Here is a 15501-nt window from a genome sequence, read left to right on the forward strand (position 1 = left end):
TCAAAGGCCAAGGAACCAAACGATTAATTCGGATGTTTACTGTCAACAATTGGACAAATTGAATACAGCCATCAAGGAGAAGCGACCAGAATTGGTCAATCGTAAAGGTGTCATATTCTACCAGGACAACGCTAGACCGCACACATCTTTGGTCACTCGCCAAAAACTGAGTGAGCTTGGATGGGAACTTTTGATGCATCCACCATATAGCCCTGACCTTGCACCATCAGACTACCATTTATTTCGATCTTTGCAGAACTCCTTAAATGGTAAAACTTTCGGCAATGATGAGGCTATAAAATCGCACTTGGTTCAGTTTTTTGCAGATAAAGGCCAGAAGTTCTATGAGCGTGGAATACTAAATTTGCCAGGAAGATGGCAAAAGGTTATCGAACAAAATGGCAATTATATATTTGATTAAAGTTCATTCTAAGTTTTATTAAAAATGCATTTACTTTCTTTTAAAAAATCCGCAGTTACTTTTTAGGCAACCCAATAGTTGTTGTTGGGTTTTTTTAAAGCGAACTTGATGGGTGATCGGTAGTTTTTAGAAGGCATATTTCTTCTCCTGTTCCTGTGGTATCACAATAGACAAAAACGGAGAAAGATGTTAAAGGCAAAATTGGATGACACAAAGATGAAAGGTATCAACTCATCATAAGCATTAGATTAGAATGATTGTAAATAGAGAAACTCCGCAAGAATGGGGCTATCCTGACTTTTGGTTTTCAAAGGATCTCTCAGGTCCATTGCCAACACGAATGACGTCGTCATCAATATAGGAATGACGACGTCATAATGCGTTAATGGAGTTGTATGAGTTGGCAAAGTACAATATTTGGAGTAACCTTCAGTTAGACTGAACTGTTACACTCAACGAAATATACTTTTCAAAATAGCAACAACAAAAAAACTTGGCTAAAGTTTGGAAAAACAGACTTTACTGCTGCTTTAGCAAAGGTAAGGCTGTTAATTCAGCAAAGCATATCGGACTGCTATTTTAACTAACAAAATTTGATGCTTCAACCACACTATCTGGTAAAAAACGAATACATAGTATTGCTGAACAGACAACAAATTGTTTCTGCGATATCAAACAAATGGTTCAGCATTTGTATGGGAACTTCCACACAATAATTTATGTACTATACCCTCCACCATAGGATGGGGGGTCATTCGTCATTCTGTTTGCAACACCTCGAAATATGCATCTGAGACCCCATAAAGTATATATATTCTTGATCGTCATATCATTTTAAGTCGATCTAGCCATGTCCGTCCGTCTTTCGAAGGAGTGAAGCTAGCCGCTTGAAATTATGCACTAACACTCTTTATTAGTGTAGGTCGGTTGGGATTGTAAATGGGCCATATCGCTCCATGTTTTGATATAGCTGCCATATAAAATGATTTTTGATCTTGACTTCTTGAGCCACTAGAGGGCGCAACTCTTATTCGATGTGGCTGAAATTTGGTACAACAGCTTCTCCCATGACCTTTAAGATACGTCTAAAATATGGTCTGAATCAGTCTTCTACTATGACTCTATCAACTCTTTTTTTCCTTTGTGTGTCTAAAAAGAGATACTGGGAAAAAACTCGACAAATGCGATCCATGGTGGAGGGTATATAAGATTCGGCCCGGCCGAAATTAGCACGCTCTTACTTGTTTTTTATTTTATATTTTCGTATTTTTTAATTCTTTTTCTTGCTACCGTCCACGATTTTTCTTTGAAAAATACGTACATCAGACTGAACGTTGTATGTGCGTCATGGGAATAGCTTGTATGGTTTACAGCTGTAACCTGTGTGTGTTGCTGACGCCTTTTTGTCGGCGGCACATGCGCGTCACAGGAATGGTTTGCATGATTTTCAGCTGTTACCTATGTGTGTGTGTACTGCTGACGCCTTTTTGTTGGCGGCACATGAGCTTGATGCTTAACAGCACAGCCCAAGTAAATAGAGGATAATATATAAAAGGCGGATTTTTCTTTATAAATAAGAATTTGTGTAAGTAATAAACCCGTAAAGGTTGCTATTGGCATTTTCTATAAAAAGTGAAGTCACAAATCAAATATTCTTGTATTATGTTATTCTACGTTTTTAATCATGTGATTATTGTATGACTGACAAACAACGTGTTTAAAAACACCTTTATAAATCCATTAAACCTATGTTTGGTATTACTGAAAAGAAAGGATTTAATCATCTCTGTTACAAAATTTGTCAACCTAAGTTTATTTTAAACAAAATTTTAAGTTAAAACTTGGACTCAAATATGAGAAATTCGTAAACTATTTTAAACGAATATTTATTTAAATTGAGGAATATAGATTTATAGGAAGTGTTGAACTCAACATGACAACATGTTTATATTGGGTGAATAGGAACTTTGTTAGCCTAAGTATTATTGAACTTGTTGAGAAGAAACTTGGTTAAGTTAAATGACTTCCCAAACCCAAGATAATGAACTTTTCCTTGTTTTAAATTTTCAACATTCTAAGTCAATCTTACCATGTCCGTCCGTCTGTGTACCCACGCTAACCTTCAAACGAGAAAAGCTAGCTGCTAAAGCAAGATATGCCCTCCCGAGTATACTTCTTAAGCCTCTAGAGGGTCTATTTCTTATTCGGCTGAAATTGTGCACTTCTTACTACCTGCAAGATATGTGGCAACTTCATTCATTGATATAAGAGTAATATGCCAGCTATCTCTTATTGGGAGGTTCGTTGGCAAAATTTCCAATTTCCCAACAGTGTAAGCCGTCCTCGTTATCCAGCATATATGGATGTACAGATTTCGATAAGAGTTCGTTCTACACATATCAGAACATTGCAAGACACGGGCAATTCACAAGCCACCTCCAAACGAACACACTCACACACACACACACACACACACACACACATATATATATAAATACATATATTCACACGCAGGCGCAAAGAAAATGAATTACGTAGTTCAATTTGTTGTTGTTATTATTGTTGTTGCTGTACTTACAGTCCGTCAAAGTAGTGTACTTGCAAAAAAAAGGTATAGAACCAAAGCCAAGACCAACAACAAAGCAAAGCAGATAGGTTTGGTTGCGATTGTGGTCGAAGACTGTTTGTTGTTGTTGCTGCTGCTGTTAGTGTTGTGGTTGGCAAAATTATTGTTTTGTATGGCGTCATTACCTTGGTTAAAGGGTGTGGGCTTTTGGCTGGTGCCAAGATTAATGGTTGTATAGACATTGCTATTTTTTTCCTCCGCTGGATTTTTATTTCTCTTTTTGCAAAACACACCACACACTACCCCACCAATATATTATTATAAGTTTTCAACATCATCATCATCATGAGTGAGTACGAGTACAAACCAATAAATTGGCCATATATTTGCTGCTTTCAATAGCAACGTCCATACCACAAAATCGATACTAAGTACATGAGGTGGTGCGCCTGCGCAATCGCTGTTATGTGAAATATGAAGTGCAATGCCACCACTGTAAACGACGCATTCACTTACTCACTCACTCACTTTGCAGCAATATGTGGGGTTCAAGGTATTGCATTTCGTTTTCAATGTTTCAAGGAAAAAAATATTGCAACAACAACGAAAAACATAGTAAACCATAATAGTATGCTTTTCCCCAATCAAAGCCTTAGAGTAATTCAGTGTATGGAATTTTGTTGGCAATCCAATACTGTTTTACTTAAATTTGCCTTTAATACATATTATTAAAAATCATCAGCATGAAGTTTATCCTTTTGCTTAATATGACTTCATTTCATGGCAGATGTTAGAAAATTGTGAGACTTTAAATTGCAATTGAGTCGTTTAGTGGACAATTTATTATGATATAGGGTGAATTATTAAGAAATAAGAAACATGGGAAACATTATTTAGGGGAAAATGAAAATGACCTTCGTGTCCCTCCATCCCACAGGTATATATGACATTCTGATACAAGCAGAGTGTATCTCCCTAAGCCAAGGAGCCAGTCTATCAAACACAGCTTGTAATTCAACCAGTGATACATCATTAGAGCCTGTCGACTTAAAGGAGTCGGAACTTCGTATCGCCCAAAGGAGTTTTTGCTCAGACACAATTTCCCGACGAATGCATATCCGTGACAAGCACTTCTGGCGCCACGTTGTCCGTTGAAGAATTTCCTGGGAAATGTGTATCAACGAGTAGTTCCAGTGTTTCCTCACTAGACCTTGTCTATATATTCTCTGACTTCTGAATATACCCCACCGTAAAAAGGTCTCGAGGACAGAATCTTCCTTAGTCTAGAGGCCTCAGATGTATCCTCCACGGAGCTGCAGAATTCTACCCAGTATTTGTTCTGAGCCTTTCTAAGCTCGCCCTTATATTTTCTTAGCTTAGCCTTATAGATGTCCCAATCGTGAGGTGCTCTTGTGGCTTTTGCTCTGTTGAAGAGTTTTCTGCAGTCCTTGCTTAGATCACCCAGTTCTGGGGTCCACCATGGTGGTCGCTGTTTGCCCCTTGGCTTGGCACTAGAACATGCTGGCACAAGCGAGTCATTCAAGGCCTTCGTGATGCGCTTGACCACTATGTCTTTATCCTCCATAGTTTTCACTTTCTTTTCTGGTCTAGAAGGGGTAGACGTGCAGAATTTGTGCTGAAATTTATCCCAATCCGCCTTTCTTCTGTTTAGCCAATAGGGACCATTACTTCAGTATTTTCTCCAAGGCTGAAACTAATATAACGATGATTAGAGAAGCTGTGGTCATCCAACACTTCCCAGTCGCACATCTTCCACTTATATCTTCCGATACAAAGTTAATATCTAGTACCTCCTGCCTGCTCCTTGTGGTAAAGGTCGGTTAATCCCCTTTATTACAAATCGCCAGATTGCAACTTATAATAAAGGGTGATTTTTTTGAGGTTAGGATTTTCATGCATTAGTATTTGACAGATCACGTGGGATTTCAGACATGGTGTCAAAGAGAAAGATGCTCAGTATGCTTTGACATTTCATCATGAATAGACTTACTAACGAGCAACGCTTGCAAATCATTGAATTTTATTACCAAAATCAGTGTTCGGTTCGAAATGTGTTCATTCACCGTAACGTTGCGTCCAACAGCATCTTTGAAAAAATACGGTCCAATGACTCCACCAGCGTACAAACCACACCAAACAGTGCATTTTTCGGGATGCATGGGCAGTTCTTGAACGGCTTCTGGTTGCTCTTCACTCCAAATGCGGCAATTTTGCTTATTTACGTAGCCATTCAACCAGAAATGAGCCTCATCGCTGAACAAAATTTGTCAAAATTTGAACACATTTCGAACCGAACACTGATTTTGGTAATAAAATTCAATGATTTGCAAGCGTTGCTCGTTAGTAAGTCTATTCATGATGAAATGTCAAAGCATACTGAGCATCTTTCTCTTTGACACCATGTCTGAAATCCCACGTGATCTGTCAAATACTAATGCATGAAAATCCTAACCTCAAAAAAATCACCCTTTATATTCAATAAGCAGCTCACCCCTTTCGTTGACATCCGAACTTCCCCATATCTGGTGATGTGCATTACCATCACTTCCTACACTGGGGCTCTTCTTCCCTACAGAAGCGGCTTCAACAAGCGACATAAGCTTCGAAGGCGGCATCTCTGAATCGTGTGCCATATATAGGGAAGCCAGCCAGTAATGAGACTTGTTTATTTCAAGGCTGGCTACTACTGAATCTTCAGTGCTTAGCGACGAAAAAAGAAAACCATTTAGACTACTCTTTGCAAGAATACAGGCTCTGTATCTCCCATTCCCCGTATTTTTAGTCCACCAACCATTCCTCTTTACACTCATGGTTCCTGGATAAGATCCACGTCAAATCCTCCTGCCATCAGGAGGACCTTTAATGCCGCCGAAGCGGCCTTACAATGGTGGAGATTTATCTGTAGAAACCGGACCATAGTCAGGATTCAGAACATCTACTATTGTTGTCTGGTCTTCTGACTCCACCAGGAGTTCATCTCCACAAGAATTGTTAGAACTTTTCATGATGAACTTCCGTACGCATCCAGGGGCAGGGGAGAAAGCTGTGGAACCATTCTTCCTCAGGACACTGGGCACTTGCGGTGTGGATGATTTCTCCTTAGATTCTTCACTAACTGCTGCTGTTGAAGTACTTTCTGAGTTCCGTGCTTCCGCGCTGGCGCACACTTTGAGCTCAGTCAAACGTTGTGACCCACCCACACAAGGGTCCCGTTTCGATGCCATCCCCTCCTGTCTCGATTAGTCTCCTGAAATCCGCCAGACTTTAGCGATATGGTGGATAGTTCCTCATGCAAGTGTTCAGCAACAACTGCTGAGTCGTCTTCTGATTCTCCACCCCACCGCTTCTATAGACCTTCCGTAGGATACAACCCCTTCAGACTTGTTGAGTTCTGCGAGACAGCCGGATTTTAGTCCGGTCACCATCAGCCTCATCCAATCTTCCAGTCGGTGGTTGAAAGATTGAGGTTGCATTGCCTTACACTTCAGAGTATCGCTTCAGGATCTGAGGGAATCCTTGGTCGAGAAGGAATATCTTCCTTCTTGACTAAATCTAGTGCTGCACCTGGCCAGATTTCATCAATCTTTTTTACCGCACAACGATACACTTCAATTGAGCGTTGATCGCCGAAGGCAATTAGTCTGTATCGGCCTCGATACCAGCCTGCATAGTCACAAGCTGGAGGGGACCTAGGAAATTCCACAAGGACACCGGCGTATGCTGATGACAGTCCATTGACTATCCCACTCCAACTATTCCTAGGTATGCAGCCCTGTTCATTTCCCTTGTCGACAACTGCCATCACCAAACTGTCCCTAGCGACATTAGTAAAGGATCTTGGACCCATCTTACTGTTGTTCCCCTAGTTCTTTTAGGCATGGGATGCCCTCCAGGTGACCGCAGCCTTTTAGCTTACTGCGGTGCAGTTGCCGAATCTACACGTGTAGTCTTTGGGGTAGCTTGAGCAGCGAATTCCCGAGCCCAATTTAGGGAGTCTCTCTCCCTATAAGTGAGAGTCTAAGGATCATTCGCACCAAGCCTCTCAATAAACCTGAGAGCGATGCGACTTCTATTAATCGTACCTCTTAAAGAGCGTATTTGTTTGTCTGGGAGGGCCGATGGCCTAGGCAAATTATAGGCATACGAAGAAAGAATAGGTTCGGCCTTGTCCTTTAGACTCGAATCAGGTGTCTTCGTCAAAAGCCCCTGCTGACCAGTCGTCTGTCGGCTAGTGGAGCCTGAAGCAGCCGCTCCACCAGTCGATGTTTCAGTAGCAGACTACTTGCTACGGCCTGATACCACCACCGCAGCTGTTGGGTCTTTGGAGTCCATTATTGGGTAATACCTCTTTTCGTTATTGGATTTCCTTTGGTCATGCTGAACTACGGTCGAAGCCTAAAGTAGCTGGTTCCAGACGTTTTTGTAATACCCTCCACAATGAAAGGGTATACTACACTTTGACATTCCGTCTGTTTGTCCGTCCTTCTTGCTGTTCGTCCATTTGTCCGGCTTTCGAAGGTGTAAAACAAATCCTTGTTCCAAATTCAATCGCCGCCAGGTGGAAAATGTTCCATTCATAAATTGACAGTTGACATGTTGGCAGAAGCCATGTTGAGGTAATGCAAATTTGCCCATGAACATTCCATTAAGGAACCGGGGCAAACTTTTCACATATCACTGAGTGCTGTTCGATTCAAGTTTAAGTCTTCATAGCCGAATCCAAACAGCGTGCCGCAGTGTGACACCTCTTTGGGCAGAAGTTTTAACATGGCACCTAACAAATGCCGCCAGTATTAGGAGGGGATAACCACCGCTGAAAATGTTTTCTGATGTTCTCGCCAGAGTTCGAACCCAGGCGTTCAGCGTCATAGGCGGGCATGTTAATCTCTGCACTATGGTGGCCTCCAGCCATGTTGAGCAGTTACCCGATAAATTGCATTCATACCTATCCGGGTACGAGATTGCAGCTTGTTTTGTAAAACGAAGACAGACTCTTAAATAGTGCCATAGAACCAATCTGCATGTGGATATACAAGGGAGACTTGTACTCGAGAAACGCACTTGCTGCGACGCAATATCTTAGGTGCTGAGATGTGTCCAAATATAAGGAGCAACGACCCAACTTGCAGGAATCTCAGAAAAACTTACTGCAACTGGTATGCTCAAACTTCAAAAAAAGAAAGAAAGAGCTTAAATCTACAGTAAACATGCTGCCTAAAAATTAGGGAGTCACATTCTGAGTTCCCATCCCAGGCCCTGAGGATGGCGAAAACCTCAGCCTGAAAGTCACAGCACCCGCCCTAAAGTTTATGTGACTCCCTAATTCCTAGAAATTCAATAAAAATCCCTTCCATAGTGCCCCATTCCAACTTGGGTCCATCCGCAAAAACAGAGGGACCCAAGAAGAGCCATCTAAGAAAGATCTTGCCGGTCCGTCGCGTCACCAATGCCACGTAGTCGTCCAACGCCAGCGGCCTTCCGAAAAACAAACGAATGCCCGAAATCCGAAGAGCGCTATGTCCCCGATTCCCTCAGTTTGAGGGCAATACCGCGTAAGGTCTCAGATCAGTGCTGCTCTCGGAGCACTCCTCCTCACCCCAGAGAGCGCTGGTGTTGAATGACGTCGGTAGGGTATCCAACTCTATTGTTTCCCTTGAGCGTCGTTGTAATGTGGTTTGTATGACGCTGTTCTATCGATACTTCCATGGAGTGTGCTCCACAGATATTGGCCTTCTAATTCCTAAAGTAAGTATGTTGGCCAGAAATACTAGACTTTGTAGGACTTGGCCAGCATGGTCCAGTCACTATGCACTATAGAGAGAATTCTTCTTTTTTTTTTGCCCGAACAGTTTGTATGTAAAATAGGCTTCCTGCCAATGATTTTGCACCTGACTATGACATCCAGAAACTAATGTCAACAAACACTACTCCTCTGATGTTGTCGCAAGGGTTCGAAGCCAGACGTTCAACGTTATAGGCGGACATGCTAACCTAGGCTACGGTGGCCTTCAGACATACTGCGTACTAGCTATGCGAAAAAATGCTTTCTAACCTACCCGATAGGAGATTGGAACAAAGATTTGGGAAAGCTTGGACATACTTCGAGGTTGGTTGAGGACACGATATAAGCAGTAAATTTCTTTCATTTGTTATTGCCATGTTACTGAGGGCTGGACCGTGCACCAAGCGACTCCTCGAGGTGATTTTTAGGAGCTGCGTTTTGCTGGACTATGTGATGACTGGTTTGCGAGAGGCTAGGTAGGTTTTCATGCTAAAAGTGGGGAAACCGAGTCACAGGCCAAATACGTTTCATTCCCATTCTTACATTAGAAACCTTTCGACCCTTCATTGGTAAGCAGTTACTAATAGGCTTACACAAAGATTCGGTTAACTGTCAGTATCCTGCATGATGCAGTTTGTTTGTTACTTTGGTTCGAGCTATGCAAAGGAATAAATTCTTATGCGGAGCAAATGTGTTTCATTTATATTTATGAACAACATATGTACTACTATGCCTTTGGAGGCGTACTTCTGCAGTGTTTGTGGTGATGAGAAAGAACTAGACCCAGTGGAACTAATTTTGCTTCACCATCCTGCAAATGCGGTGTGGAGGCACATGATTATGGGTAAACACTTATTTCCGTGCCTGGACTTCCCCAGGCACAAAATCCTCTAGTCATTGTGGACTACTCTATGCATTCTTCTTCTTTTCCTATTTTCTTTTCGTTTCTTATATTTTCTTTTCTTTTTGCTTCTTTTATTTTATTTTATTTCATTTTATTTCATTTCATTTCATTTCATTATACCCTCCACCATAAGATGGGGGGTATACTAATTTCGTCATTCTGATTGTAACTACTCGAAATATTCGTCTGAGACCCCATAAAGTATATATATTCTTGATCGTCGTGAAATTTTATGTCGATCTAGCCATGTCCGTCCGTCTGTCCGTCCGTCCATCCGTCCGTCAGTCCGCCCGTCCGTCCGTCCGTCTGTCTGTCGAAAACACGCTAACTTCCGAAGGAGTAAAGCTAGCCACTTGAAATTTTGCACAAATACTTCTTATTAGTGTAGGTCGGTTGGTATTGTAAATGGGCCATATCGGTCCATGTTTTGATATAGCTGCCATATAAACCGATCTTGGGTCTTGACTTCTTGAGCCTCTAGAGTGCGCAATTCTTATCCGATTGGAATGAAATTTTGCACGACGTGTTTTGTTACGATATCCAACAACTTTGCCAAGTATGGTTTAAATCGGTCCATAACCTTATATAGCTGTCATATAAACCGATCTTGGGTCTTGACTTCTTGAGCCTCTAGAGGGCGCAATTCTTATCCAATTTGAATGAATTTTGGCACGTAGTATTTTGTTATGATATCTAACAACTGTGCCAAATATGGTTCAAATCGGTTCATAACCTGATATAGCTGTCATATAAACAGATCTGGGGACTTGACTTCTTGAGCCTCTAGAGGGCTCAATTTCTATCCGATTTGGCTGAAATTTCGCAAGATGTTTTTTATTGTTACTTTCAACAACTATGTCAAATAAAGTACAAATCGGTTCATAACCTGATATAGCTGCCATATAAACCGATCAGGGATCTTGACTACTTGAGCCTCTAGATGTCGCAATTATTATCCGATTTGCCTGAAATTTTGTACGACGGATTCTCTCATGACCATTAACATATGTGTTTATTATGGTCTGAATTGGTCTATAGGCCGATACAGCTCCCATATAAATCGATTTCTCTCTTTTACTTCTTGAGCCCACAAGGGGCGCAATTCTTATTCGAATTGGCTGACATTTTACACAGGTCTCCAACATATAATTTAATTGTGGTCCAAACCGGACCATATCTTGATATCGCTCTAATAGTAGAGCAAATCTTTTCTTATATCCTTTTTATACCCATCACCATAAGATGGGGGGTATACTAATTTCGTCATTCTGTTTGTAACTACTCGAAATATTCGTCTGAGACCCCATAAAGTATATATATTCTTGATCGTCGTGAAATTTTATGTCGATCTAGCCATGTCCGTCCGTCTGTCCGTCCGTCCGTCCGTCCGTCCGTCTGTCTGTCGAAAGCACGCTAACTTCCGAAGGAGTAAAGCTAGCCGCTAGAAAATTTTGCACAAATACTTCTTATTAGTGTAGGTCGGTTGGTATTGTAAATGGGCCATATCGGTCCATGTTTTGATATAGCTGCCATATAAACCGATCTTGGGTCTTGACTTCTTGAGCCTCTAGAGTGCGCAATTCTTATCCGATTGGAATGAAATTTTGCACGACGTGTTTTGTTATGACATCCAACAACTGTGATAAGTATGGTTCAAATCGGTCCATAACCTGATATAGCTGCCATATAAACCGATCTTGGGTCTTGACTTCTTGAGCGTCTAGAGTGCGCAATTCTTATCCGATTGGAATGAAATTTTGCACGACGTGTTTTGTTATGACATCCAACAACTGTGCCAAGTATGGTTCAAATCGGTCCATAACCTGATATAGCTGCCATATAAACCGATCTTGGGTCTTGACTTCTTGAGCCTCTAGAGTGCGCAATTCTTATCCGATTGGAATGAAATTTTGCACGACGTGTTTTGTTATCATATCCAACAACTGTGCCAAATATGGTTCAAATCGGTTCATAACCTGATATAGCTGCCATATAAACCGATCTGGGATCTTGACTTCTTGAGCCTCTAGAGGTCGCTATTATTATCCGATTTGCCTGAAATTTTGTACGACGGATTCTCTCATGACCATTAACATACGTGTTTATTATGGTCTGAATCGGTTTATAGCCTGATATAGCTCCCATATAAATCGATCTCTCTATTTAATTTCTTGAGCCCACAAAGGGCGCAATTCTTATTCGAATTGGCTGACATTTTACACAGGTCTCCAACATATAATTTAATTGTGGTCCAAACCGGACCATATCTTGATATCGCTCTAATAGCAGAGCAAATCTTTTCTTATATACTCTTTTTGCCTAAGAAGAGATGCCGGGAAAAGAACTCGACATATGCGATCCATGGTGGAGGGTATATAAGATTCGGCCCGGCCGAACTTAGCACGCTTTTACTTGTTTTGCCTAAGAAGAGATGCCGGGAAAAGAACTCGACAAATGCGATCCATGGTGGAGGGTATATAAGATTCGGCCCGGCCGAACTTAGCACGCTTTTACTTGTTTTATTTTATTTTATTTTATTATATTTTATTTTATTTTATTATACCCACCACCGAAGGATGGGGGTATATTCATTTTGTCATTCCGTTTGCAACACATCGAAATATCCATTTCCGACCCTATAAAGTATATATATTCTTGATCAGCGTAAAAATCTAAGACGATCTAGCCATGTCCGTCCGTCTGTCCGTCTGTCTGTTGAAATCACGCTACAGTCTTTAAAAATAGAGATATTGAGCTGAAATTTTGCACAGATTCTTTTTTTGTCTATAAGCAGGTTAAGTTCGAAGATGGGCCAAATCGGACTATATCTAGATATAGCCCCCATATAGACCGATCCTCCGATTTAGGGTCTTAGACCCATAAAAGCCACATTTATTATCCGATTTTGCTGAAATTTGGGACAGTGAGTTGTGTTAGGCCCTTCAACATCCTTCGTCAATTTAGCTCAGATCGGTCCAGATTTGGATATAGCTGCCATATAGACCTATCCTCCGATTTAGGGTCTTAGACCCATAAAAGCCACATTTATTATCCGATTTTGCTGAAATTTGGGACAGTGTGTTGTCTTAGGCCCTTCGACATCCTCCGTCAATTTGGCTCAGATCGGTTCAGATTTGGATATAGCTGCCATATAGACCGATCCTCCGATTTAGGGTCTTAGGCTCATAAAAGCCACATTTATTATCCGATTCTGCTGAAATTTGGGACAGTGAGTTGTCTTAGGCCCTTCGACATCCTTCGTCAATTGGTACAGATCGGTCCAGATTTGGATATAGCTGCCATATAGACCGATCCTCCGATTTAGGGTCTTAGACCCATAAAAGCCACATTTATTATCAGATTTTGCTGAAATTTGGGACAGTAAGTTGTCTTAGGCCTTTCGACATCCTTTGTCAATTTGGCTCAGATCGGTTTAGATTTGGATATAGCTGCTATATGGACCGATCTCTCGATTTGAGGTTTTGAGCCCATAAAAGGCGCATTTACTGCCCGATGTTGCCGAAATTTGGGACAGTGAGTTGTGATAAAACTTTCGATATTATTTTTCAATTTGGCTCAGATCGGTCCAGATTTGGATATAGCTGCAATATAGACCAATCTCTTGATTTAAGGTTTTGGGGCCATAAAAGGCGCATTTATTGCCCGATTTCGCCGAAATTTGGGACAGTGAGTTGTGTTAAGCTCTTCGACATTTATCTGCAACTTGGTCGAAATCGGTCTAGATTTGGATATAGCTGCCATATAGACCTATATCTTGATGAAAAGCCTTGGCCCAATAAAAGGCGCATTTATAACCCGATTTCACTGAAATTTGACACAGTGACGTATGTTAGGCTTTTCGACATCCGGGTCGTTTATGGTTCCAAATCGGAACATATTTCGATATAGCTGCTATGGGTCATAAGGTATGCATTTTTTCCCGGATTTGACGAAAGGTGGTTTACATATATACCCGAGGTGGTGGGTATCCAAAGTTCGGCCCGGCCGAACTTAACGCCTTTTTACTTGTTTTATTTTATTTTATTTCATTTTATTTTATTTTATTTTATTTTATTTTATTTTATTTTATTTTATTTTATTTTATTTTATTTTATTTTATTTTATTTTATTTTATTTTATTTTATTTTATTTTAATTTATTTTATTTTATTTCATTTCATTTCATTTTATTTTATTTTATTTTATTTTATTTTATTATATTATATTTTATTTTATTTTATTTTATTTTATTTTATTTTATTTTATTTTATTTTATTTTATTTTATTTTATTTTATTTTATTTTATTTTATTTTATTAATTTATTTTATTTTATTTTATTTTATTTTGCTAGCGTTCACACATATTCGTATTATCCTGGCTTCAGTCATTGTTGCGAAGCAACGAATGAACACACGCATGAGTCGATATTTTCAATATTTCTAATAATAGGAGAATAAAAACATTTAATGGGAGTAAATAACACTTACAATCGCATTTTTATTTTGTGCACCTGTGTCTTAAAATCTGATTGAGATTCCATTGCAGGATATTGTCCAACTAAAGACAATTTCTTCCATTGCTTTCTATTCAAAGAATAGCACAGCATAGAACTCATAGAATGTGTGATGTTGCTAAAAAGCTTTTGACTGTCTTCCCGTATCGCGATTTACGATTCGCCATGAATCTTCATCAGTGGGTTTCGTCAAAGGGATCATGGTGCTTTACCAATAAGAGTAGGTTGTTGCTAGTGCGATAGTTCGATATGGTTTTGTATGGTTCTATGGAGGAAGGCACAAAATGGTCGGCCATGCCTGATTTTAACTCGTATTTACCCCAACAGACATTTGGACAGTATTTGCTTTGCTGGGTGTACTGTTTAAATATGATTTTCCAATTTACTAACAAAACCTAAAACGCATGCCTCATAGCCTAGTATCAAATTTTAAACCAAAATAAGCCAAATGACCAAATGGCGAATGAAAAAACAAAAGACTTAAGCAACAAACTTCTCACAAGCAAAAGGATCAACGAAACGAATTCAAAGACTGCACGCAAATTGTGACCTCAAAAGCTAAAGTTAATTCGTAAGCAATTTATCTATCTTGAATTTCTGCCTGAATTTATTGCCCTTGCTAATTTATTTCTTTTTACCATATTTTTTCATTTTAGGTAAGTGTTTGAAGCTCATCAAACGGTAACACGATCACTGTGAATCGATATAGGGTAAAATATGGATTTTCCGGAAAATAGCTTAAAGGAAAAATGTAAAATTAAGGTGAGATACATGTAGTCAATCCTCTGTAGTCCACAGTTTTGTTATTTTAGCAACTTTACCTTTAAAAATTTGTTTTTGTTTTTTTTTTTTTCTTGGCAATATCTTGAGACCATTTTGGTGGTTTGTTATTATTTCTGTCAATATCATCAGAGCAATAATATCATACCATGCCATAGCATTATGCTGAATCGTATGTGCTCACGATTTCAGTGTCAGTTTTTTGTTTATTTTAAATTTTGAAGATTTCTGTGTTTGCAGTTCTAGACGAAGCATGGATTTTTGAGTGTGCTGTTTGTTTTTTTTTTTCTAACCAAAGCTTCTAATAAATGCTTTTTTTTTGTTTGTGGTTTGGCTAATTTTCATATTTTTTGTTTTTATTTAAATTTATGATGAATGAATTGCTGATTTCTAAGCCAAAGATAGACATTTAAAAAGGTAATAAATTCATCTTGGGTTTTGTTTTTTTGTTTTTTTTTTTTTGTCTTCTAATAATTTGAGAGCCTTGTGAGCTTGATAAGGTGAAACGTGCCTG

The 15501-nt window shown here is 39.7% G+C and overlaps 1 protein-coding gene across 1 annotated transcript in view; it reads left to right on the forward strand.

The window, feature by feature from the left end:
- Window positions 1-14918, forward strand: part of LOC106090085 (uncharacterized) — a 503676-nt gene extending 488758 nt beyond the window's left edge. The window contains exon 6 of the mRNA XM_059363743.1: window positions 14864-14918. Coding sequence (XP_059219726.1) covers window positions 14864-14892 — 29 coding nt within the window. The 3' untranslated portion in view covers window positions 14893-14918. The remainder of the gene's footprint in view (window positions 1-14863) is intronic.
- Window positions 14919-15501: the final 583 nt, after the last annotated feature.

This window comes from Stomoxys calcitrans, chromosome 1, assembly GCF_963082655.1.
Source record: "Stomoxys calcitrans chromosome 1, idStoCalc2.1, whole genome shotgun sequence".
NCBI classification, from domain to species: domain Eukaryota; kingdom Metazoa; phylum Arthropoda; class Insecta; order Diptera; family Muscidae; genus Stomoxys; species Stomoxys calcitrans.